This window comes from Rhipicephalus microplus, chromosome 2 (assembly GCF_043290135.1).
Source record: "Rhipicephalus microplus isolate Deutch F79 chromosome 2, USDA_Rmic, whole genome shotgun sequence".
NCBI lineage: Eukaryota > Metazoa > Arthropoda > Arachnida > Ixodida > Ixodidae > Rhipicephalus > Rhipicephalus microplus.
The window spans coordinates 194,575,605-194,602,375 of NC_134701.1; the positions used below are offsets into that span (position 1 = coordinate 194,575,605).

The following is a 26,771-nucleotide window of genomic DNA, read 5'->3' on the forward strand; positions in this document are numbered from 1 at the left end:
CATGATATGGGAAGGTTGGGACTACAAGGTGTGCCAGACAAGACCTTAAATATTTGAGCCAGCCCGAAATTACAGTGCTCCTGATGATTTAAAGTTTAGTTGAATGAACTCACTTTGCCCAATGGTTCTTACTGAGCCTAGGTGTAGGCCGCCAGGAATACACCATTTGAGGAAGATCTTCCGAGGCGCTCAGTGGCCTCGGAAGATCATTTATTAGACTAATTATGGTGGTCAGCATTTATTACGCAGTGATAAATGCTGACCACCATAATTAGTCGCCCCACAGCCAGTGTGGCCCAGCATGCAAATGTTGCAACTTATTATGCAAAACTACTCTTGGGCAAACACGAGATGTTCAAATTTTTATTGCTTTATGTTTATGTTCATATGTGCTCAAACCACATTTTGTAAGTTAATATAGGGACGCCTCCAATTCCTTCGTGTCCTTAGACTGCTCAAAGCCCTGTTTATCCTTGCTTCCATTCTGTTAGTTGTTGCTGTTAGCTGATAAATGTAATTGTATAGAAACGGTATTCACCTAAGCATAGACAATGTGCAAATTTCCCATAAAAGGATGTGGGTGGTGGTTTTTTGCAGCCCCCCTTCTCTAATTAATGGCCCTGAAACACTTTCTTCAGTAACCATAGAATTAATTCACTCGAAAAGTGTATTGCCTCACAAATTCAACACCGCAAAAATTTTATAAGTCGTCTAGTACAAGCACAGTTACAAAGATATGTCACACCCTGCAATCGCATTCTCTCTTCTCTCGTACTGACAAAAGTGCTGGAAGCTAAGCAGAGAGAGATGGGAGAGGCAAACAAAAAATGTCCGCACACCTCGTGACCTTGAGCACTTTTTCTTCGAATACGTGGCTTTTGCAACGTGCGATCGCGCGCGCGCGCGTGTGGACAAGTGCCGTTTTTTGCGCTGATCGATCTCTGTAACAACCGAGCGCGCCATGTTTTAATCAGCCAATGGCTGATAGAAGGGCAATCTGAGTGTAATTTTTGAGCCTCTTCCGTCATTTATCGAAAGAAGAGAAAGCAATTTTTAGCTGATTTAATAATTTATTGTGAATTCTAGGTGACGTGTTGACTATAAATTTGCCTCCCGCGTTCTCGGGAGCCTCAACTACTGATCGGCAATGTTTTCTGACTACGCACAAAAAGTGTTGCAGGGCTAAAGAGGCCCTGAAACGCTTTTTCAAGTAACCATGGAATCAATTCACTGGAAAAGCTTATTGCCTCACGAATTCAACGCCACAAAAATTTTAAGAATCCGTCCTGTGCGAGTGGAGTTACAAAGGTTTGTCGCATGCTGCAATTGCATTCTCTCTTCTCTCGTCCCGACGAAAGCGCTGGAAGCTAAGCAGGGAGGGATGGCAGGGCTACAGAACAACGTTACACGTGCCTCGTGGCCATGAAAACTTTTTTTTTCTTTTTTCTTCAAATGCGCCTCTTCTCGGTGTAATCATGCGCGCACGCGTTGACAAGTAGCGGCCTCCCACAGCGGTCTCTGTAACGAGTGCGCGCGCCTTGTTCAAATCAGCCAATGGCTGATAGATGTGTAATTCACGTGTGATTTTCGGGCATATTCCGTCATTTGTCGAGAGAAGAGAAAGCAATTTGTAGCTGACTTTGCTAATTTATCCTTAATTCCAGGCCGCGTGCTGTGCTATAATATTTGGCTCGCGTGTTGTCGGGAGCTTCTACTACCGATCGGCAGCGTTTTCTGACCATGCTCAAAAGTGTTGCAGGGCCCCTGTAAGGCAAAGTAAGAGGCAGACTTTGCCCCTCACTTCATCTCCCCCTACCCCTTTGTGCACGTGTTTATGAACCTGGGCTATTTTTCAAGTTCTAATTGGTTCATGGTAAATACTGGTTCGAGCAGCAGAACTGGAAAAAATGATGGACACAGAAAAAATGGAAAGGACGTCGCTACACTGACTGCGGCGACGCTCGTGCACTCACCTTGCACATTCTTTTCTTTTTTTTTTTTTTTTTAGTTCCGCTGCTCCAAACGGTATTTGTGCAGTTCGTATCGGTGCACTATTAGAAGGTACGGAACTAGACCCACCCTCTGCAGCATTCATCGACAGTGCGACAGCGCTGACCAATATCACCTCTTGTTATCAGCCCCTTCGCTTCGACCGTGCTTGTCGCTGTAAAGAGCTTCCCTCCATCGTTCGCAACCATTACAACTCGACGTCACGGCTTCGACCAACGTTCGAGTAACTTCAGGTCCGTTCGATTCGCCTGCACCACGTGAACCAGTTCACGAGGTGCTGCACCTTACCATTCGTTCCAGTGGTGCAATTGACGACCGCTGAACCCTGCCATTCGTTTCGAAAGGTGCAGAAAAGGCGCAGCACCGGTTCACAGTTTTCCTGCACCTCCGTCGCTGACGGTGCCGGCTTGGTGCAAGCGCGCGTGCAGCTGAGCAGACGACGCAGCACTTAGACGTAGGTGGCTTAGGCGCCGTATCCTCTAGAAATGCGGTGTGTTTTGCCAAGATGTTTGCGCCTCATAAACTGTGCGCATGTGCGTTTCGCCATAGGTCGGTGTTTGCTGAATGGTGTAAATTAACCGAAAAGAAATAAGGCCAACACCTTGTCGGCACATCGTAATTTGTTTCGGGTGTCGTGCTGTGCCTGCACCGCTGAACTCACGCTGCACAAATTCTGAACTTCGCGTGCACAGCCGTGAACCGGTTCCGACCGGTACAGGTGGATCGAACGGATCTTTCGACAACATTCGCACCGCAGCAGGTACTACATAGAACGATTACCAACAAGTGCTTCTCGAAACTCTCTGAATGGCGTAGTGAGAACATTCCTCCATGCTTCGTGGTTCTCGCTTGACGACCGTTGCCACGAACGCTCTATTACGGCCGTGGCGTATGTGTAGCAGCGAGTGCGCTTGTGCATGTGGCGTGGAGCCGCCGGAGTCGCGCGTGGTACTATATGTGCTGCCCTGAGCGCCTAACTCTTACAAATATAAACAGTTAACACCTACAGCGTTCATGTAGTAGTGTCATACGTTTCATGCTGACGGGAAATGATCCGCCAAGTTCTCCGTCATCGGTGTTGGGTGACGCTCGGCCGCGGTTCGCCACACCAACGTGCGCAATGCTCGGAGCAAACAGGACATCTCCGCGTCTACAGTACGACCAGCAGATTGATCGTCTTTGGAATTGAGACGAGCTGCGACGACACAGCGATTGGTATCGTCGACAACGAAAGAAACATCCTCGGCGAAGCTGCCCACTCTCAGCTGGCTAGGCACATTGAGTGAGTGTGTTCACCTTTGCGTGAACCTTGCGAGTCCACCGGGTGTACTGTTGATATGTGGTGTCTTTGTCGACACGTATGTGAAGTAAGATGCATAATGATAGGTTGTTTTAAAATGGCGCGTCATTAACGTTTGGTGAATAGACGCGCATAGTGCAACTCATACGTTCCATCCATCTAACTTTAGCAAGAACTGGGAGAGATGTTGAAGATAACACTGAATCGACTTAGCTATGACACGCCAAGTAGATATCTGGTTCGCACTTTTAAGCGTAACAACGTTTGAAACAGATAGTGCAGCCTCGTGCATTTCAACCTAGGAACATATATGCTCGTTCACTTTCATATGCTGTAAATAAAAGGGCCGTTATCTTGTTCACGCATGCGCAATTTTTTTTTCACTGGTTTCATTCTTAATACATGTGCGAAAATCGCACACTAATTACTGTCTTCATTTACATTCTCGAAGGGTCGGCGGCATCATTCCTCCCATTGCACGAGACATGCACGCCGAAAACATTGCCCAAGTTGCTCAAGATGCTCTTAAGCAGTGTCCTGTTCCACTGGAGGTAAGATTTACAAAAGTTCTGCCATTATAAATCTGCAAATTAACTTTCCTTGACGTAGAAATCACTAGTAGCACTACTCCCACTGCAAATCCCGCCCCATGTACTTAGCACACATGTCTGACACGGGAGAATGGAATTGGCTTCAGTGGTGAACTTTTAAACTGTTTCACTGCATTGCATGGCGCCAGTAATGCATTGTTTCATTATTATTCACCTTTAGTTTGAAGCAATTGGTTGCGTGCTGTCCTCTACTGAAGAATTTGTTAGGATTTTTATGAAGGTAAAAGAATTACTGGAGTAACTGCCTACAACCTATTATACCAGCAACCTAAAACGCACTTCTGATGCATCCTGTGAATGAACTAATTATACTAATCTGCTGCCACCTTAAGAGCAATTACTTTATAGCATATTCTTGGTGTACATCAGTTAGCAAAAATTTTATTAAACACTCTCAACAACATTAGGCAAACGTTATCATCACAGTATTCCTGTATTTTGCGAAAGATGTCTGAACTCAAAAGTACAAAGATTTTGCCAATGATAACTCGAGGGTATGAAACCAGGGTGTTGTATATCTAGTTGTAGAAAATGATATGTGGCCAAAATTTATGTGTAAGCCAAAGATAAGCAAAGATGATGCGGTGCAGCAAAATAAAATATTCTACCAAAAAATGTCGAGCTGGTGCCCCCCGTACGGGGAAGGATAATCTGACCAGATTTGGGAGGGGAGCTTTTGCTCAGTTCCAAACCGGTCATTGGCACTTATTCCAGATCTCCTGAAAAAGGAAGGGGGGCGCTTGCTTGGCACTTTATGGTCCTCAACTCTAACTTGTTTGCATTTCATTTGTCTGGGATATCAAACATTTGGCTAACACTCATCACCTAGCTGGTGGATACTCAATGGAATCTCATTATGAAGAACACAAATACAAACTAATGGATCAAATTTTTCATGCCAATAACAGCACATAAATAATTCATGTTTATAAGTAACACAGTCTGCGTGGCAGAGGTACTCTTTGTTCTTATGCGACTTCAGTATGACGACTTTATATTTTACTGGCTCGACACGTCTGAAAGTCGCAGACTCCCATTGTAGCTTGTATAAAGGTCATATGTTGCCGTGGTATTGCTTACCTGTGCAACCCCTTCTGCAGGAGATGACGGCCATTGCTGTAACAACACGCCCTGGCATGGCTCTTTCGTTGCGTGTGGGTTTCGAGTTTGCCCGTGACCTGGCCCGCAAGCACCGCAAGCCACTCATTCCAGTGCACCATATGCAAGCTCACGCAACAGCTGTTCGGCTGAAGCACAGGCAAGTGCTGTCGCTGCGTGGCATAATATAATGTTAAAGGAGTACTGACAACAATTTTCGAAGCTGATTTTACACATGCACATCTTCTGAATTCGAAGACTGCTCTGAGCAAGTGTAAAGTGCACTAAATGCTTATATCTTATTTTTTCATTAAAGTCAATTTTCGCCCAGTGATCCTACTGACATCATCACTAGCACGATGTTAGGCTACAGTATAAATTCTGGAAACTTCATGCACCAGTTATGATGGCTACAGAATGTATTTTAGGTAAATGCCTACTTTGTTCCTATCGTGCCATTGCGATATGTGAGCACGAATTTGAGGTTATGAAAGGCTTTCAAAGTGTTTTTATAGCGCGTATAAATGTCTACTTTTGCCATTTGTGCCTACATGCCTATAAGTGACTATATGTGCCTATACATGGCTATTTTCAAAATTGGCACCTATATAAACACTAAGCTCAAACTTCATTTTCAAGTGCACTTTGAGACTGTTATTCACATCATTAAAGAACACTGACCTTTTGAACTCTATGATGCTCAACCATGTCTCGTAGCTCAACCAACTTATTAAAAATGAGGGCTAGCACCAGTGAAATGAAACATGGCGGCCATCGTACGCCATGGCGCTGACATAGCAGGAGTGGTTAAAGGAAGAGGAGAGGTTGATGAGAGGAAAACACGCTATTTCTGTAGCCCTAAATGAGAGCATGTCTGAGCGTCTGCAGAGGAATAGGGGCAGGGAAGTAAAGACTGAATAATGAAAGGAGACCGGCGTACATGGCTGAGGACTCTGCTGCAAGTGGCTTCAACAGACCAATGTGCCGAAATATTTGCAGAACGGCACTGAAGACCTGGGTGTGGCAATGGAAAGGGAACAGGAGTTCACTTTGTGTAGCCTCAGGAATGTGGAGAACGAATACAAAGCTGCGGAGAGTTGTTAGGGGAAAGTACAGCATAGACCAAACGAAAGAAACAATGTAATGTGCGTGTGGCTTAAGTTTTGTTTGTAATTTATCGTACGAAATGCTCCTTGCCAGGTCACACAAGAAATCTTAGTTAGACACTAGAAGTTGTTGCGTGCCCAATGAAGTGTGCTGTACCAGGATAATTTTTCAAAATGGTTTATTATGAGCCACGAAACCATGACGTGAAGAGACAAGCTTTAAACCCTTACCACTTGCATCGTGTAGCCATGGCAAGCCAAATTCTTTCGCTGCCCTCTTCTGTATAGGAGCAGGATAATCGCATGACTTATACGTACAAGCCTAAACACGTCATGCACACGCAAAGTCACATGAGTGAGTGCAACTTTAATATGGTCCAGTACAGACTCTACAATTGGCCCACGCCACGCGACTACTCCCACATAAGTACCGACTTGTCCCTCATGGCCCTAATGCGGACGCACTCGATGACTAAGATTTGGTCCTGAATGTTTGGGCTGTGCAGAAGCGCATCCCACTCAGCCCAGCTGCTAGTCGGGCAAAGCGACCCGCGCTCCCAAAGAATGCGGGCTAATATAGCGGTCTGCCCGCAGCCGGTGGGAACACCACTATATTAGCCCACATTAGACCGCTATATTTGCCCCGATTGGGGAATTTGTGTGCTAACCTGCTCATGCCCATACGCCGTCAATGTTGTGTCTTTTCGGCGTTCTCCATAGTGTGTAGCCTGTTTCTGTGGGATGGATCCCTCAGTGCGTGTTCGTTTATAGAGGCTGGCAAGGATAACGGGTCCTTACCGCTATACACCATGTCTCACCGCTAGAACTGCTGTCAATGAAAATGCGTGAGAAACGCACCAAGCGTTGTCAGGGCTTACGCCGACGCCTTGCGGGAATGGTGAGAAGATTAACACATGCAAAGCAGATGTCAATTAGTGCACAGCAGCTTGCTGCAATACAAGCAAAAAATACAAATGAAATCTTGGTCACATTTTATTTGTGTATATTATTTTTTTCCCAAATTTTCATTCATCTACTCAACAATGCATTATGCGAATTGCATATGCTACCTGATATGTGCTCTCAATCAAGTCCCTATTGTAGTGCGGGATATAACCAGGACACAGGATATTTTTTGCTCGTTTATGTAGCCAGAAATTGACCAAGACCTCATTAATAGCATATGGTGAACGACATCAGAGCACTGGGGTCTACATAAAGGAGCGACGTAAGAGCAGGACCATTCGCTGTTGTACGTCACCACTTCCATCTTGGGGGTTGAGCTCGAGAGAAGTGCGAGTGACATTTAGTTTGAAACTTCATGTCTTTCCGCGATGCACAGCATAGCGAATCTTGGCAGACGTGATCGTGAGCACACAGTGCATACAGTACACTTGTTAGCTCGAAATGATCAAACCTAGTGAGGAGCCCTTTAAGATGCTCACTCACAGGAAATGAGTTTACCCCACGTGTTTAGATCTAGCCAATATGAGGCATTACTACCCTCTGGTCCTTTAGCTATCTGGCTGTCTGCTCCTGTGCTGTCCATCTCAGTCACAACAGAAAGAAATAAACCCAAGAGTGCGTTGGTTCAACGGAGGACACTATACTCGCCACGCTAGACAATAAAGAAAAGACCGTGTTCTGATAACCATGTGGAAAATGCATGACTCTGTTCAACCATTGGCGTCTTCGTGCCATCGTAAACAATAACCTTTTTTGCTTTCTGTCGTGAGTACAGGTTGCGCACGTCTTCGCACGAAATCACCTGAATTTAGGTAAAAGTTTATTGTGCCTATATTTACGATTTTGGAGGCCTGGAACGATGTTTTACCTGTCTATTTACGGCATCTTAGGTGCACTTTTTTAGTGCCTAAAAATCCAGCCTCTAGTGATGATGTCAAGTACTAAAACATACCAAATGATTGCTCTTTCGTCACAAACGGACCGGAGCTGCCATTGAAATGTTACAATATATTGACAGCACGTGAGAAGAAGCTCATACCATCTCATGATGTCAAAGTACTGCATGGAACGGAACTAGCTTTTAAAAACTTGTAAATAAATATGAATTTAATCGCTGCTGTGGCTACAATCAAACCCGGGATCTTGTGCTGGGCCACACAGAGCCTTAATAATTGAGCCTCCACATCAGGTTTTTTTAGCTGTCTCGTTCATTTCGTAGTTATGGCTACATACCTAAATTCATATAAATTTTGAGGTTTTACAAGCCAAACCCATGATATGATTATGAAGTATGTCCCGATGCAGGACATCCGATTGATTTTGGCTACATGTGGTTCTCTGACATGTTTATAAATAGAAGCAAACAAACATTTTTGAACGTTACTCCAGTTGAAAAGTGGCTGCTGTGGCCCGGAACAGAATCCATGCCCTCATGATCAACAGTGTCGTGGCCTAGCCGCCAGGGTACTACAGCCAGTAATTTATGGTTATATCCATGTAGAGATCTGATAATTGGTGATTAATTTATGGACTCTAAAGACTACCTATCAGGAAATTTTATACTAGGCATGAAGATGACGTGACGGTGTGGATATACGGCAGCCTCGATGCTTTTCAAGATTACCTTTGAAATATTTATTTATTTATTTATAGAATACTGCGGAGAAAAAGTCCAAGCAGGGTGAGCATACATGAAACACACTAAATAACAGAATGAAACAAGGTTGCAAAGCGTTTTTTAAACAATTTCTTTGCATATAAGACAGAGGGGTTATGACTTTAAAAAAAAAAGTAACAATTGAACAAGAAAATGATAATACAATTCAAGGAAGTCATGGAAGAAGAGTATTTACACAAATGGTCAAGGGCGTTGAGGAAATGCTTCGGTTAGTTTATTCCAATCATCTATTGTTTGTGGGAAGAAGGAGTACCGAAAAGTATCAGTCCTTGCGAAGATTGGCGTTAGGGAATGAGGATAGTGGTATCGAGTGGGTCTGCTTAACAAGGGGGATATGTATGCTGCGGTGTCTAAGGGTAGCCTGTGGTTTACTCTGTCCAAAAGAAACTGTAGCCGACTTTTTTTTCTTCGAATTTGCAATAGTTCTATACCATTTGCCATTAGTAATGCAGTGGGGGAGTCGGTTGACATAAATTTACTATATATGAATCGTACTGCTTTTCTTTGAATTCTTTTTAGGTTTTGAACGTTGGTTTTTGTGTGGGTATCCCAAACTATGGAGGCGTACTCAAGTTTAGGCCAAATTAAGGAAAAGTAGGAGAGGAGTTTAACACTAGGCGGAGCAGTCTTGAGCTTGTGGCGGTGAAGGCATAATTTATGGAAAGCGTCAGAGCAGATGTTATTTATGTACAAATTCCAGGATAAGGTACTTGTTAACGTTAAGCCTAAGTATTTATAGGAGGCTACTTTAAGTAAAGGTGCTTCAGCTAAATTGTATGTGTAGTCTAATGGGACATTTTTGCGCGTTATGGGGAGATACACACATTTGTTTGCATTAAGAAGCATTCCCCATTGTTCACACCATTTTGATACATTGCCTAAGTTAGTATTAAGATCACATTGGTCACTAATGCAGGTTACATCTCTAAACAAAACACAATCGTCAGCAAATAGACGAATTTGTACCGGGGTGCTAATTTCGTTGACAATGTCATTAATGTAGACCAGGGGGCCTAGTACGCTCCCCTGCGGAACGCCAGAAGTCACCGGAAGGCAGCCCGATTGTTTTTCTCCCACCTGAACATATTGGTTGCGATTGAGCAGATAAGCTGAAATTCAGGAGATAATTAATTCTGGTATGCCAACTAACCGAAGCTTTATAATTAGTTTATCGTGTGGAACTGTGTCGAATGCTTTACTGTAGTCTAAGAATATTACATCAATTTGGCCGTTGGCATCAAGACAAGCTGCAAAGGTATGAACAATAGTAGCCAATTGTGTCGTAGTAGAAAATTTTTTTTGAAACCCATGTTGATGCTTTGTTAAAACTGAGCGTTCTTCTAAGAATTCAATTCATTTAATTTATGAGCTATTATGTGTTCGATAAGCTTACAGCATGATAATGTTAAGGAGATCGGTCGATAATTTTGTAGTACAAGACGGTCACCGTTCTTGAATATAAGAACTAATCGTGCCGACTTCCAGTCATCTGGCAATTCCACTGACTACAGAGAGACTCGAAAAATGATGAGTAAGTATTTTGCAACAGACTCTGTAAAGCGACGCAGAAATATGTTGGGAATATTGTCGGGACAGCAAGAAGTCTTAGTCTTTGAGTTCAACAACATAGCAACGACACCAGAATAAGAAATAAAGTTTACATTTGCAGCATTGTCCGCATTTATTACAGATGGGGAAGCACTAGGAGTAGAAAATACACTATGAAAATACTCATTGAGGTGTTGAGCAATGGCAGCCTGATAAGATACCACTGAACCATTGACAAAAACCTGTGATATGGGTTTCTTTTTTTCGCTAATATAGTTCCAGAACTTCTTTAAATCATTCTTTATGAAGTTTGCGAGTGACGTATTGAAGTAGTATTCCTTTGAGGTGTGTACGGAATGTGCAAGCTTATCTAGAGCGTTAGCTATAACTTTGGGGTCAGCATGCTTTTTCTTTAATCTTTCAACTTTACGCTTGAGATGAATGATGCTTCTCGTCATCCAGGGCGTATGTTTATGCACCTTTTTACATTTAGACGGTATAAATTTTTCGATACAGTAGAAGCATATGTGTTTAAATTGGTCCCACAATCTGCAAACATCGGTAGCTACAAAATCTATCAGACAGGTTTCTAGGTGCTTGATAATGCAAGCATCATTGGCATGTGTATAGTCTTTCACACAATGAAAGGACGAGTTGGCAGTTTCCGAAAGCGGTACCAGAGAGATAGAAACTGAGACAAGGTAGTGATCAGACAGCCCTTGCTCAATTACTACGGTATGTGTACTGAAATCACGGGGAATAAATACCAGATCTAAGATAAACCTAGCAGTACCCTGATAATGCATTGGTTCATAAACCAATTGTATCAAATTATGTGCGAGCATGATGTCAAACACTGCATTTGCATTGCTGATATTGGCTGTAAAGGTTACAAAACGCTCCCAATCTACTCCGGGGAGATTGAAATCGCCAATCAAAAGAACATTGTTGCCATGGTACTTAGACATGTGTTCCTTTAGTTTTAATAGGTATTCAAGAGTTGAGTCCGGCGGTCTATATAATGCACATACGATGAATGAGTGGCCCCACAAAGTTACTTTAATACAGATACATTCAAGCTCCGGTACATCATCCAACAAGACAGCGTCAAATTTTTGTTGGATCAGGACGGCCACACCACCTCCCCTTGATTGCCTGTCCTTACAAAAAGCCATATAGGAAGGTGGAAAAATGTCGCCATCATTCACCTGTTCATGTAACCACGTCTCAGTTATAACAGTAATGTGAGGATCGTACTGCAGTAATAGGATTTTGAGGGGCTCGGTTTTATTCATAACACTGCGGGCATTCAAATTAAGTAGACGAAGTTGCTTGTGCACATGCACATTACGTCAGGTTTTAGACTGTTGGGGTGCGGTGTTCTTGTAGCCGGTCATTTTTACCCGCCTATTTTGCACCTCATCCCAAAAATACATATCCTTATCGATCTTTAGTTTATCGTGTATCAGGTTGATTCTTTTCCCTTGTTCTATCTCGGCCTTTGCGCTGTGCCAGAGCAGACTGCGTTTTTTTAGCGTTGATTTTGAGTAATCATTCTTAACAAAGATAACAAAGATTCCTAGCAAAGTAGTATTTGTTGGGTTAGTTGCCACATGCTTACTGATTGGAATGCAAGCAGGTGCCAACCACCCCTTTTTCATGCCCTTTCTGTGGTGGTTGCACTTTTTTTTTGTATTTCAGTAAGCTCATTTTTATTTCATTTTTGTGCTTGCTGTAGGAACTCGTATGAAAAAGCTTTATTTATGTAGAGAAGAACATTGTTCAGTGTTTAGCACCAAGCAGTCCTAGCTGCGTGTACACTTTGTCTTGAGGCAAGTCACATTGATGTGGCTTGGATCTCCTTCGTTTCAGGCTTTTAGGCATCAGCACAAGCACTATGACTATGTTCGTATTCTGTGTATGGAAGTGCATAGAGGTACGGCAGTATTCAAGTGTCAGTCCGTCTTGACTGACAGTCAGTGTCAGTGAATGTTTACACCTTTAACGTGAGTGCAGATATATTTTTAAAAGCGATCTGTGTTATTCTAGGCTTTTTAAAAGACATGGGTCTCGATTCTAGGCTACAAATCGTGCTGTTCACTACGTAGTTTGCTGCTCTCTACGTTTTCATTGTCGTCACAATGTTCCTCTTCTCCTTCCTACAGCGCAGAGCGGCTAGATAGACAGCGGTAGTCAGGTTAATCTCTCTTCCTTTCTACCGACGTTCCTCCCCCCTATCTTTCACTTGTGTTCCTTCTTCTTTGTAAATCTGTGTTTCTGTGGTTTGCAAATAATTACTCAGTCCAGGCTTTCGTCTCTACTGCGCAGGGTGGAATTTCCCTACCTGGTGCTGCTGGCATCTGGTGGCCACTGTCAGCTAGCAGTCGTGCGTGCCATCGACGATTTTGTCTTGTTGGGGCAAACCATTGACGATGCTCCAGGAGAGGCTTTGGACAAAGTATGTTTGGCACATGCTGTTGGCGTGTTTGTTGTGTCAAAGGAAGCTCCTCTGCACTGCTCACTCACACTCGCTTTTAGGTCCTTGATGAGCTTTAATTAATTGCGAAGGCAACAACAGTAGTTTCATGATGCTGAAGTATGAATTGTATAGTAGCAGTCGTATTTGCGATTTCATTTAGAGTAGCTATTTTTCAGCAAATTGTGCAAGGCAGATAACTACTAATCCGTTTTCAATGCAAAGTATCAAAGGGTGGTATATATGCCATTCAGAACAGCCGACAGTTGAGTGGTGTAATGCGATTGATTAACTTGTAGGTATAAGACAAAGCCAGCCAATTAAAAGCAACAATAATTATCAATCACTGGGCGATGCCATCATCCAGTAGGGGACATCAATTAGGCTACTAATCAAGATATTTGTAGAATAATTAGTGTTCGATTAATCCGACACAGTTCTCCACCAAATAAACTGTTCCCCTGTTTACCTCCAACATGCGAGTTCCATTTCGAGTGTACAGTAGCTATTGGTTGGTCTATTAGAGTAGCACGAGTGAAAAGAAAAATCAACGGAAAATATACACTGCTCTGACCCTGTTTGCTTATGTCTTCCTTTGACCTCATTCTTATTCATGTTCACTTGACTTTTCAATATAGTATCAGTCAATTAGTTCAAACAAAAAGTAATCTGAAGCTACAGGATTGTTGCAAAAAGGTGTAACACGCAGTCAGCGCTACAAACACTCAGGTAAAGTGGCTAGATTAGCTAAATTGCAAGTACTGTACTCAAGACAACAACTCTCCAATTTGACGCCTCTTCTATTTCTTTTTTTTTCACATTTCGTTTACATCTTCAATATTCAATCTACCTTTCTTTCCCCCTTTTCTATCCCTTAATGTAGGGTAGCGATTCAGAAGCTTCTCTTCTAGTTAACCTCCCTGTATTTACTTCACACCGTCTCTCTTTCTGTAGGTAGATACTGTAAGACAGGTTTGGTGAACACAGGACACGTGTTACTTTATATATTTGTTTGAGACCTTTGTCATTTGCTGGTAACAGGCTGTTACAATGATGATGCGATTTATTTATTCGCCGTGACATTGAACACCACAGGTGGCCCGCCGACTGAAGCTGCACAAGCTGCCAGAGTGTCGCCTCATCAGCGGAGGCGCAGCGATTGAGCTACTCGCCCGTGGAGCCAACCCCCATGCCTTTCCATTCCCGGAGCCCATGATGGACTACCGCAGCTGCGACTTCTCATTCTCAGGCCTCAAGAATTCTGTTTTCAGGGAAATCACCCGCCTGGAAAAGCGACACGGTGAGTAAAGTATTCTTTGTAAAGCACAGTGTTTTTACATGCTTTCATAGGCTTGAACACGTGTGGTTGGTTTACTTGCAGCTCCTTCTCCCTCCAAATGTAGAAATGGTAAAATGCACCTATGGTTAGTGACAGGCTGATAGAAAAAAAATCTTCGGCTAGAAAGACTGCGGAAATTGTCATTTGTACGCGCATTCGAGGCATTATAACCTTATGGGGATTATCTAGGACTACTCTTGTGGCTTAGTTTACTGAGCTTAGCCTAGTATTCCGTTTCTGTAATGGAACTCTGAAACCTTAGCTCCGTTAAGGCAAATACAGAAGAGCTTGTAATCTGATTCCTTAGCTGGCACTGTTGGTTTTCTGCAGATTTTGCTCTCAGTGTCCCACTTCCACTCCTCCAGTGAGCTATTCATTCATTCATCCTATAATGAAAGGTTCATTTATTCACGAAAATTTCTAATATGACTAAAAAGGTTCTGCAGTGTTAGCGTGCATTTCATTTGCTCACTATTCATTTATTAGTTGTTCAAGCTTAATATAAGAAAGGCTATATCTAAGAAAGCCATTCACATTTTCACAACAACCTCAAGGTTGGGTCCCATTGCCTCCATATTTCTCGACTTGTACTACCTACTCGCACAGGACGTGTCTCACACAGCCGATTAACTTGGGACATTACCTGCACATAAATTACAAGGTATTATGCTTTTGCAGTAGACGTTATGCAAATTACACTTGAATTTTAAAGGGGCCCTGCAACACTTCTCCCAGTAATTGCATAGTGGCTTTAACGAAAGAGCTTATTGCCTCATAGATATACACTACACTCTCATAGTGTCATCCATTGGCAGATTCGGAGCACTTCCGGTAATACTTTTTCTGCTCCATACGGAGCAAGCCTATTCCATTGGCAGATTGAGAGTGCTCCCTGCATATTCCATTGGCAGATCTGGAGCAGCTCCGTCATAAGATCCACTCCACGGAGCAACTTTTTCTGCTCCGTGAAAATCGGCAGATTCAACCGGAAGTTGCATGCGCCCTGTGCCTTGAAATGGTGCCAACATTGGCCACACCAACAGGCGCCACCTGCGTCGGTTGCGCATCGCGGCAGAGCTCACATTTTGTTAGCGTAGCGTCGCTATGCGCAGCGTGCCCACTCAAGCAAGAAGAGAGCCGCTCGTATCGCGTTCCATTCTGACCCTGCCATTTGTTCCAGAGGGAGCGTGTGTGTTTCATTGGTAGATTTCTTCTGTTGCCCTCCGCCAGAGTGGAGTGCTCCGGCACAAAGTTCATTGGCCACTCCGCATCTGCCAAACGAGTAAACCATCAATAAATGGAATTTTGTTGAACGGAACTGCTGCTTAAATGGGACAACTGCATCCGACAAGGTTGGTTTCGTTCTCGCATTCTGCACCCCTGGTCATCTCTCAGTTAACAGAACTCCTGGTAAATAGAACATATTTTCCTGGTCCCTTCAGGTTCCATTTAGTGAGTCTACTGTGCTACCGCAAAGGTTTTTTGAATCCATCCAGTACAAGTGGAGTAACAAGGATTTGCCGCACGCTTTAAAGAGCTTTATCTCTCCTTCCGTACCAGCAAGCACTCCGAAATCTACACAGGTAGGGGCACGGCAAAAAGAAAGAAAATGTGTTCAAGAGCTCGTGTCATGACCTTGAGCACATTCTTTTCATTTTTTTCTACGAATGAGCAACTTACTCTCACTGCAATTGCCTGAGCAGGCATGTGGCAGCATCTTACGGCAGCCACGGTAATTATGCAACACGATGTCCAAATGAGCCAATGGCCATGTAATTTCAGTGTATGGCGCAGTAATTTGGTGATATGGCATCATTTGTAGAGAGCAGAAGGAGCAGTTTCCAGCCGACTTTAAGAATAAATTTTAAATTACAGACTGTGTGCTACATACCCTATTTTCGCGCATATAACCCGCACCAAAAACCCAAAAATTTCAGTGACAAAGTGGAGGTACGGATAATACGCGAGGTTTTTTCTATAGTGCTGCTTCACAGCAATGCGTGTTGTGCTGTGAAGCCCCTTAACAGTGTAGCGAAGGCTACGGAGGCGGTTTCCGCAAATTCGTGTTGCTCTGCAAGTAGCACGGCAGCTTGCGGCCAATTTTGGTTTTTGCTTGCTTGCATCGTTGAAGCGTTTAGAAAAACATTTGGGGAGAGACAATTCGATTGTTCAGTGTAAAATCTCACTGTTGTACAGCCTTTCCTGTATATCAAATGTACGGGCAATACGCGAGGATTTTCTTTTTCTTTCTCGATGAGCTGAAAGTGGGAGTGCGAATTAAATGCAGGGGCGGGTTATACATGCAAAAATATGGTACGCCATTATGTTAGGCTCTCTTGTTCTCGGGAGCCTCGACTACCGATTGGCAGCATTTTCTGGCCATGCTGAAAAGTGTTGCAGGGCCGTAAGACGCACAGACAAAAATGAAATGATGCTGCATTCTATGTAACTGTAAGCGTTGCATTATTTTTACCCCTTGCAATGGGCAGGTATTGAAGCGGACGCGCTGGTTCCTGAGCTAGGCGACATATGCGCATCGGTGCAGCGCGTAACGGTACAACACTTGGTTCGACGCACCCAGAGGGCGCTGGAGTTCTGTTCACGGCGAGGCCTGCTGCCTCCCCTGCCTTCTGACGAAGAAGGGCAAGAGGCAACGGCGCCCCCAACTGTTGTGGTTGCAGGCGGTGTGGCATGCAACGGTGTACTCAGAGATGCTCTGGCACAGATGTGCGACCACCTAGGCGCCACATTCGTGGCCACACCTGCTGGGCTGTGCTCTGACAATGGCCTCATGATTGCTTGGAATGGGCTGGAGGTGTACGCAGCTTCACCAGCAACGGTTGTTGAGGACCTCGATTCATATAGGGTTGAGCGAAGGTGTCCTCTCGGAAAAGATATCTCGCAGTCAGTTGCCCAAGCGTCAATTAGGCTGCAAAAGATTAAGCTTAGATTCAGTTGAACCAATTGAGTGTTTCTTAACTTGCAGAGAGAAAGAGAAAAGACTGAGTAACTCGAAGGTTGTTCTCAAAACTGAGGCTGCAGTTGCAGCAGTTATCCGGTTCATTGTTTGAGCACCTTGGGGGGTAAAATTTGACCAGACAGTGGTATAGTAGATCAAGTAGCTGACCTATTTTGACTGCAACGACTGCGGTGGCTTAGTAGGTGAGGTGTTGTGCTGCTGAGCTCAGAAATGCTGATTCAGTTACCAGCTAAGGCAGCCACGTTTCGATGGAGGCGGTAGAATGCAAAAAAAAAAAAATACCACTGCACTTTGATTTAGGTGCATGTTCAAAGAACTTCAGGTGGTCAAAACTAATCCGGAGTCCCTTGCTGTGTCATGGCTCATAATTATACTATGGTTTTGACTCATGAAACTGCACAATTAGATGTGTTTAATTAACTTTGACCGTCTCAGGTCGTCAAAATGAACATTCCAGTTTTCAAACTTAAAGGGACCCTGACACAGTTTTTTGAAGTTCTGTCAGTGTTTAGGCTAGAGCATCATCAAACCATTCGCACCACAAATTTAGTGACACGCCGTGTACTAAGGAACAATTATATCATACCCTTCTCCTCACCTCTGCCTGGCCTCCTCAACTCATGAGGCATGCTGCTGATCGCAGGTTCTCATGAGCGCAGGAGACACGCTTGGACGCCGGAGCGAGCGGACGCGCGTCGCATGCGCTCCACCGAACGTGTGCTCTCGTTGACCGGATTACTTCGATATCGTCGCCAGCACTGTGTCGGATCATCAAGTTTTAACTGTCCGGGGAACCGCACACCCTTCCCGAGGCTGTAGAGCATCTCCATTTTTCTCTATCGCCTTCAGAAGAACCCATGTGAGCGCTGGGCCGCTGGGCCTAAGCGTCGACCCAGCTCGCCAGTGCGAGTACGGGTGACTTGGCCTAACGGCGGGACCCCTTCCACAACAATATGGACGCTAGCACTACGCCAACTGCTAACGTGACTACTACCGGATGCGTTCAACCTGCATTCAGCCCCAACGACACCCATGTTAACACGGAATCTCTCGACCTCGACGAGCTCACTTCGGCAAGCGAAGATGAAGTTGCCGTGCACCATCCCACATCGTCTGCATCGCTGGGACCGGCGAGCGACACCGACGCCAACTGGAAACTGGCGATTTCCCGTCGCCAGCGTCAACGCCAGAAAAAATTCAACAAAGCTCGAGCGGAATTGATGCAGCCGGCCGGTCCTGCAAGCACTCTACCTAGCCACATCAATGCCGGGGCAGCTGCGGCTGCGAGCGCTCCTGCTGCGCAGGCATACGTGGCCGGCGTCGCACCGGCGCGAACACCACCACCCGTAACGAAGCCGCGCCAGCTACGACAGAAGCCGCCGCCGCTTCCACGCAGGGACATAAAGATCATCATGTGCCCGAAAAAGGGCCTGGCCATTCGGAACTTCACTACGCATCAAATCTCCCGAGCCATAGCAGTGGCGGGCAATTCTCGACAACATTGTACTGGTGATCATTTCATTATACGTACTCGCCCCGGGTCGAACATCATTATTGCCATCACGCCACATCTTGAGACGGCCGAAATTCTTCGTCGGATCACCACCCTCACGCTTGAGAGGAAAACCTACGAATTCAATACCTATGTGGCGGCCCCTGAGGGCACCTTGCGGGGAGTTATTCATGAGATAGACCCTGGCACAACTCCGGAAGAACTCACCGCCAACCTCCGCGTGCGCACGCAGGGAGTGACAGTGCACAGTGCACGAATGCCTGGTGCTACCAAATCTGCCGTGATCACTTTTGAGGGCCCCGTTCTGCCCCGATGTGTACTGTATTACGGTGGAGAGGTGGCCTGCCACCCGTACAAGTTGACGCGACAAGCCTGCCAAGTCTGCTTACAACCGAGGCACCGTTCAGACGTATGCCCCACGCCAAACACTCCTGTGTGTCGGCAGTGTGGTATCCTCGACCCCGTTGACAGTCACCTCGTGCTCCCAAATGTCACTTGTGTGGAGATGCCCACTTAACGGGCGCCAAAGAGTGCTCTCAGAGATTGAAGGCCCCGCGCACACGGCCACCTCCTCAACCAGCAGCACCAGCCAGGGGCCGCAACCCCCATCGTAACCCACCCACTCCCAAACGTAGGTGGTTCAGCAAGGAAAACGAGACCTCATGCAGCCACTCCCGCTCACGCTCGAGGTCACAGTCCTTCCCGCCCCTCCCTTCTGTGGAACCTGGCCAACAGCAGCAGCCACAGCAGCGACAGAAGCAGCAGCGACAGCATCCAAAGAACCAGATGACCAAGGGGCAGCAGCAGCAGCAGCAACCCGGCTGTCAACAGTCTCAGTACGCCTCCAGCAAACATAATGAGAAGCCCAATTCCACTCCATCAGCCGGTGCCGACAATAAGGTGAGCTGGTCAGCAAATGTAGATCCTCCCATCGCTCCACTCAATACCCTGTCCACCGAATACGAACACCTTCTCGCGGAAAACATAAAACTCAAACAGGAGCTGGCGGTCGTCAGGGCACGTCAAGCAAAGAACAGTTCTCAACTTCATGCCCTAATGGCACGTCTTGGATCGCCGCCCGACTCCCCCGAAAAAAAACCCCCAACCTCTCTCAAGAGACAGAAAATCCCTAAAACGGCGCTATCGATCCCTGCTGCGTCGGGCACCACAGTCACACGCGAAGAGTTACGCGAAATGCTCTCAACGCTCGCGCAGCAGCTAACGCAACAATTCAGTGCCGTATTTACGCAGTTCGGAGAACGCCTCGACTCTCTCGAGACACACTTCGAGGCGCAAATTGCTGAAACAGGCGAAAACATACACAGGAAGAGGGCCACTCGTAGCTCGCACTCCACGACAGATCAAGGTTACCATAGACTAGGATTCGAATCACATGCATTCGAAATCCTCGCTACCCCCGCATTGACACCCAGCGCCCTCACCCTCACTCCTACATCGGCGTCGCAAGCTGAGATTCCGATACCCACGCCTTTCCACTCAAGGAATTAACCATGGGCAGCACAGCCCCACTCATTGGCGAACATTTAGAAGTCTGGCAATGGAACTGCCGCGGCTTCCGCAGAAAGCGGAGCCTCCTCCAACAGTACATTAACACACACCTTGCTCGGCCAGATGTCATAGCGCTTCAGGAGCCCGGAACGTCACCCATATATTCAGGTTATGAGTCCTATAACAGTCAAACAAAGGGCAAAGCGGCCATCCTGATTGACAAAGCGCTAACCGCAGTTGGCTTAGACAACATCCCAGACACCAACATAGAACATGTGATTGTGGAGCTAGTTCTCAGGCAAAAAAAGAAAGGAGAAAAGCGAGCTATCATCATTGTCAACGTATATAGCGCCCCAAAGCAAAAAACCACCGATTTCCATGCCCTCGTCCAAGGTGCCTGGAGATTGGCCCAGTGAAAAGAACTCTTACTGCTCGGCGACTTCAACGCTCTCGACGAACGCTGGGGTTACAACCATTCGGATGTCAAAGGCAAACAGCTTTCGGCTGCCACTGAAAAATTTCAGCTTGAACTGCTCACGGATCCCGCGTTCCCTACCCGGATCGGCAACAGTGTGTGCAGGGACACTTGCCCTGATCTCACCTTCGCCCGTGGCCGTGCAAACAATAACTGGGACAACCTGCAGGAATCCTTGGGCAGCGACCACTTCATTCTCCGCACAAAAGTTACAGAGAGCACAGCGCGTCGGTCTATTGGAGAAGCACGCATCACAAACTGGGACGCCTTTCATCGTGAGAGCGAACATTCACTCGACAGCCTCACAAGCCTCACGAATGGTGCACCCAACTTAAAGAAATTTGAGAGCGTTGGACCACCACCATTAACAGAACACCTGCACTGCCGGAAGTGGACGGCCATCTGCTACATCTGTGGGAAGCCCGAAGGAGCCTCATCCGCAGATGGAGGTCGCAAAAACATAACCGACGGCTCAAGCTAAGGATCGCAACACTCACCACTCAGGCAGAGCAGTACGCTACAGAACTGGCGCGACTCAATTGGGCCCAGTTTAGCGACTCTCTTTGAGGCTCATTGGGCACGGCCCGCACGTGGCACATTTTGCGGGCTTTGATGGACCCCACTCGAACAAAAAATGAGACGAATAAGTCAGTCATGCGCCTCATACACGCCTTTGAGGGTACTGACGATGAGCTGCTGGATCAACTCCGGCGAAAATGCTTTGGCGACTTCTACCCACCCGCATCTCAGGCTGCGTATCGTGGACGTGCCAATGACACTCTCGACCGACCAATAACGGTGGACGAAGTTTACGCAGCCATTCGCAGCAGCAATCGCAACACAGCTGCTGGGGCAGACGGAATCACGTACTCCCTTATCAGGAACCTCAACGACAGCGCCGTACAAGAAATCACGGCGTTTTTCAATGATCATTGGCAACGTGGCACGCTTCCTCCTGAATGGAAGCACGCGGAGGTCATAATGATACCGAAGCCGGGCAAAAAACTTCAGATCGAAAACCTCCGACCAATATCCCTCACTTCCTGCCTTGGTAAACTCTTCCAGCGCATCATCACTAATCGCGTGCAAGATTACCTCTAGGACATTGACCTTTTCTCGCACTCAATGTACGGGTTCCGGGCACATCTTTCAACGCAGGATGTACTGCTACAATTAAAAGAAGTCACTGATAACGCCCCCCAGCAAGGAGAAAACATTATCTTGACTTTAGACATTAAGGGCGCATTTGATAACGTTAGCCACCAGGCCATACTTGAGGGCCTCGAGGCCCTTCATTGTGGGCAGCCCGTCCACAGTTATGTTCACGCCTTCTGGTCGGACCGCACTGCCACAGTTGGTCTCGGCTCCATCCGATCACATGTTATCAGGGTTTCGAACAAGGGCACCCCGCAGGGCTCAGTGATTTCCCCTCTACTCCTTAATGTAACTATGGTTGGCCTGGCACATGAACTCCACCGCATCGATGGCATCCATCACGCAATGTATGCGGACGATATCACTGTCTGGGCAACGTGGGGGTCCCTTGGAGAAAAAGAATATAACCTGCAGCAGGCAGCCACATGCGTCGAACAATACGCACAGGCACGAGGCCTGGCCTGTGCAACAGAAAAATCTGAGCTTCTACGAATTTATCGACGCAAGCTCCCACCATCGGCGCAGAACAACCAAGGCTCCCGCCTCCAGGTCGTCCTTGCTGGCAAACAAGTCCCAGAGAAATCCACCATTCGAATATTAGGCATGTGGGTACAGTAGAACCGCCATGTGAATCACACACTTTCCCTTCTCCACACTACTACACTGCAAGTGGCCCGAATGATATCTCGGGTAGCCACTCGTCGCCATGGCATGCACGAGGAGGACACCCTGAAACTCATACGTAGCCTCGTAATCAGTAGGGTGACATACAGTTTGCCCTACCAACGCCTCACCAAAAGCGAACAGGGCCAAGTAAACGCAATGCTCCGCAAGGCCTACAAAGCGGCACTCAAGCTACCACCGGGTACTCCTTCTAGCAAGCTCTTCGCATTGGGCCTACACAACACCTTTGAAGAACTTTGTGAAGCGCAACTTGCCACACAACTGCAATGGCTCAAGCAAACACCTACAGGCCGTGACCTCCTCCTACGCCTTGGCTACATCAGCCAGTTTCACGACGCAGCTCGTCGCAAGCCCATTCCGGACCAACTTCGTGCCACTTATAAGGTCGCTCCCATCCCCCGCAATATGGATCCCCGACTACATCAGGGCCGGAGGGAAGCCAGAGTGGAAGCCCTCGAGCGAACTTATGCACACAAGAACACTACGTACTATGTTGACGCCGCCAACTAGGACCATGCAAACAATAAGGCTGTAGCGACAGTCGTGGACCACACACTCACAGAACGTACCAGCGCTTCCGTGCGGTGCCACAACATCGCCGATGCTGAAGAAACTGCCATCGCGCTCGCCCTCGGCTACAGACAACGAAGGTCACTGACAGTTCTCACGGACTCTCAAGCAGCTTGCCGCAACTACCTACAGGGGCGCATCAGCCAACTCGCTCTCAACGTAATCCTGAGCGTTACAGACACTGGCAAGCATTCCATTACACATCCACTCAGAATTTGGCATCGGATTATATGGACTCCGGGCCACATGGGACTGGAGGGGAATCAAGCAGCGGATAGAGTAGCTCGAGGGTATGCGAGCCGAGCACCTTCCAACTCCGCCCCTGAGGAACTCGTTCCGGTCTCTTGCGACTATTCGGCCATCCTAAACCATTACAGAGGACTTAGGAAAGCTTATTCGCTACCACACCGAACACTAAATAAAGAGGAATCGGTCAGCTGGAGGCAAATTCAAACCGGCATGTTTCCAAATTTGCACATCCTGAGTAAAATGCACCCCTCGGCATACTCTCCTTTCTGCCCATGGTGTTCAGCTAAGGCCACTCTGTACCACGTCACGTGGGAGTGTCAGGCCATTACAGCCTTACAACCAGTACAAAATCCAACAGCAAGCGATGGGAGGAGCTGCTGGCCAGCGAGAACCTGGAAGATCAGTTGAGTCTGATCAACCGGGCCCGCAGAGCGGCTGCTGCAAGCGGAGGCCTGGACTAAGGGCCCCCCCACCGCAAGCCAAGCATCTCCGACTACTCGGAGCTTCTCCGCAGAAAATTTCATGTAAATAAATAAATAAATACGTTTTCACCACCACCTCATGAGCGCACTCAACGATTTGAGCTCCTACCAGTTTAGACCTCTGAGATCACACACCGACAAATTCTACGCAGTCTCCAAAGCCATCACACATGCGGTCTGAGAACAGAGACGAAGATCGCGAAGTGGTTTATATCTGCTCCGACAAGTGCCGCCACCCTACCAGCTGATCTTACGTTAGCGCTTTCTACAGCCCACGACAACCAATCAGACCAGCAGCCACGATGACATCAAGTGAACAGAGCATGTTGCCCTGTGAATGGGCGGTCGAAAACCCGGTTGGCCAAGTAGCAGTGATCGATCTGCAGCGATTTACAGCTTTAAAGCGTCGTAATAAATTACACAGTTTCAGGGAGCTAAAATCGGTCTGTAAATGACCCATAAGACTTGGTCTACCGGCCCTTTGTGTTTGCACAAAATTACCAAAACTGGTTCAGGGTCCCTTTAATAAATGCTAATTTTGGTAACTTGTTTCCAGTGAGAATAGACTAAGTATGCTTAATGAGAAAAAGAAAGAGGTTGATAAAGAACATAACAGGCACTGGAGCAATCGCTCATTAACAATTGTACCATTAGTAATGACCCTTGGCTAAGGCTGTTGAGCAAGGGTATGTAATTTATAGAAAGTGTGACTGCAGCACTTCACTTGTTGAACCACTGCTCTCTCTTATCCCAGTGCCATGTTTTTTGTCTCAAGAGTGCTAACTATGGCAAATCTTTTTCCTGGGTGTTTTCTTTATAAGAACTTTAGCGTTGTCGGTGCGAGGATTTGACATACTTGTAGCACAAAAGCAAGAAGAGTGATGAAATAAAAAAAAAGTTTTGTCCATCTTTACGTAGCACAGGGTTACGTAGGAAATTGATATCAGATTTTCACAATAAAAACTATGCAGGCGAAAGAAAAATTTGTTGTCCTGCTTCGAGAGCCGAACCAAGAACAAAAGTCTGTTCGGGGCTGTCGCGCTTGTGTCTGACCTAATCTGTAGACAAGCAGTCCACCGAGTGAGGCCGAGTTGATTAACTCGCTGTCTGTGTATTTCTGCAGAACTGGTTTGTCAACCCCACAATGTTCCAATAAACGATTTGTTCAAGTTGGCACTTGCATTTATCGCATGTTATCTATCGTCATGATGTTGGTACTATATGCAAGAAACTTATCCCGTTCTTAACTCCCAGAGCTAATCTGTGTGATACATCCGGTTTGTAGGGTATCAAGAATACGTACATGGTGCAGTGTCATGGTTGGGTACAAGTTAAGAAGTCTGCAGCGCTTCCACCTCAAAGGTGGATGTACGCAAGCCTGAACTCTAAACAGACATTTAGAGCATGGGTTCGCTCCGCAGACCTCTCTTCAGGGGTTCCGCAAGCCACTGATAAACTTTCCTTGGTTCCGCACTAGCCCGCTCAACTCACTTAGATGGCGATCCCAAGGTGTGATTAATCTAGAGAACCTCCATTATTCATGCCTGAGCATCAATAATGCACCTCAGTGTGTAACAGAAATGAATCTCGCCAGCAGTTTGTAGCCAGCCAGACTCCGAAAATGGGATGCACGGTGGCTTGAATCTCAGGGGCCTGATATTACCACCATGCGCATTTTGGCTATTGTGAAGGTCGGTGCTGCTACACCTATGCTCTGTGCCTTTGCTACGCTCGTTTTTACACCACAACCGTTGGCGCCGCACGGGCTGCGCGCTACGCTTTGCCCTCTAGACACAATTGTATGTCATTCAACACAAGCAAAAAGGCAACACATAGAGCTTACTTTATATGTTTTTTTGCAGTATGGATGTTAAAATTAAATTTATTGAAACTAAAAATGAGAAACCTTGTCGGAAGGGTTGTTCTTGGCACTTAGTGTAGCTTAGCAGAGTTCCCTGGCACCAACATGCCTGAGAACCCTTGACCTAGAGTGCCACATAGTCACTGACTATGCCGTCAATGAATATTGCCTCGTACATGTGCTGGATTATTTCGTTAGTCACAAAGGCAGCCAACGGCCATAGTTTGTTCATCTGGGAAGGGCCTCTCCTGCCTTGTGAAGTGTTACCCAACTGCACAACATATAATGGGTTCTGTAGCTTCAACTGAAGGAACTGTTAGCTCCGAGGTAGTTGCCACTGAATTCTTTTAAGCTGGACATGTTCGAGAAAGGTCATGCAAAATCCCCATGTTGCAGTTAGCAACACTTACCCCCATATTCAGAAACGCTGCTTGACTTGATCTTAACTTGCCACCAACTGCAATGCAGCACAAACGTGTTTTAAAAACTTTGTCTTTAGGCCATGCCAAGGCAGCACAAACGCACAGACGAGTTTCAAACGTGCTGCATTGAAGGCAGTTTCAAGTTCAAGTCAAGTAGCATTTCTGAATATGGGCGTAAGTCATGAGTAAAGAAAGCACTGCTTCTGAAATTCTTGAACTTTCTCTTTAGGTCTTTTCTAAAGCAGTCCTTCCGAGTTCTGCGAGTGGTGGCATGCAAATTTATATCTCTCACGCACAGATGTACGTCTGCACGCCGTGGGATTCATTAAACCGACCAAGCAATGAACGAACTATGTGCTGCAGGTATTCAATGCTCTCTTCACAAAAAGAAGCAGTGAATCTCACTTTCATTGTGCAACTAGCCGCCTATGGCACACTTTTCTTAAAGTTATGCGCCACGTAATTCCAGCTGGAGCAACTGTTCGAAACAAAGTAACGGGCGTGTATGCTTGAGAAAATGAATAAACTCGCAGCGCATAAAGTTCGATTGAACTGAGAGTTCGCATAAAACCTGCATTTGCCGAATAGCGAACATTGGAGGTCCATGAATCTGAAAGGGCCTTCCTCACACAGAAGCAATGAAAGAGCACAGCATAGGTGTCAAGCACTGCTCATTAAAAGTGAAGACAAAAAAGTGGTGCTGTTTGAGAACTAGTGCATTCCAAGAAAATTTCTTCAG

At 46.2% G+C, this 26,771-nt stretch overlaps 1 protein-coding gene across 1 annotated transcript; it reads left to right on the forward strand.

The window, feature by feature from the left end:
• Positions 1 to 2,597: 2,597 nt before the first annotated feature.
• On the forward strand, positions 2,598 to 24,925 carry Tcs4 (Threonyl-carbamoyl synthesis 4). The gene is made up of 6 exons (XM_037421708.2): positions 2,598 to 3,292; positions 3,762 to 3,861; positions 5,022 to 5,179; positions 12,646 to 12,775; positions 13,889 to 14,093; positions 16,622 to 24,925. The coding sequence occupies exons 1-6, from the start codon at positions 3,060 to 3,062 to the stop codon at positions 17,089 to 17,091; spliced, it is 1,296 nt and encodes a 431-aa protein (XP_037277605.2). The 5' UTR covers positions 2,598 to 3,059; the 3' UTR covers positions 17,092 to 24,925.
• The last annotated feature ends 1,846 nt before the right edge of the window (positions 24,926 to 26,771 follow it).

Bases quoted from the DNA above. Each gene is read 5' to 3' on its own strand.
- Tcs4 (XM_037421708.2), top strand. From the start codon at position 3,060: ATGATCCGCCAAGTTCTCCGTCATCGGTGTTGGGTGACGCTCGGCCGC. The intron at 12,776-13,888 runs GTATGTTTGGCA...TGAACACCACAG, and splicing joins CAGGAGAGGCTTTGGACAAA to GTGGCCCGCCGACTGAAGCT. The intron at 14,094-16,621 runs GTGAGTAAAGTA...TGCAATGGGCAG, and splicing joins CCGCCTGGAAAAGCGACACG to GTATTGAAGCGGACGCGCTG.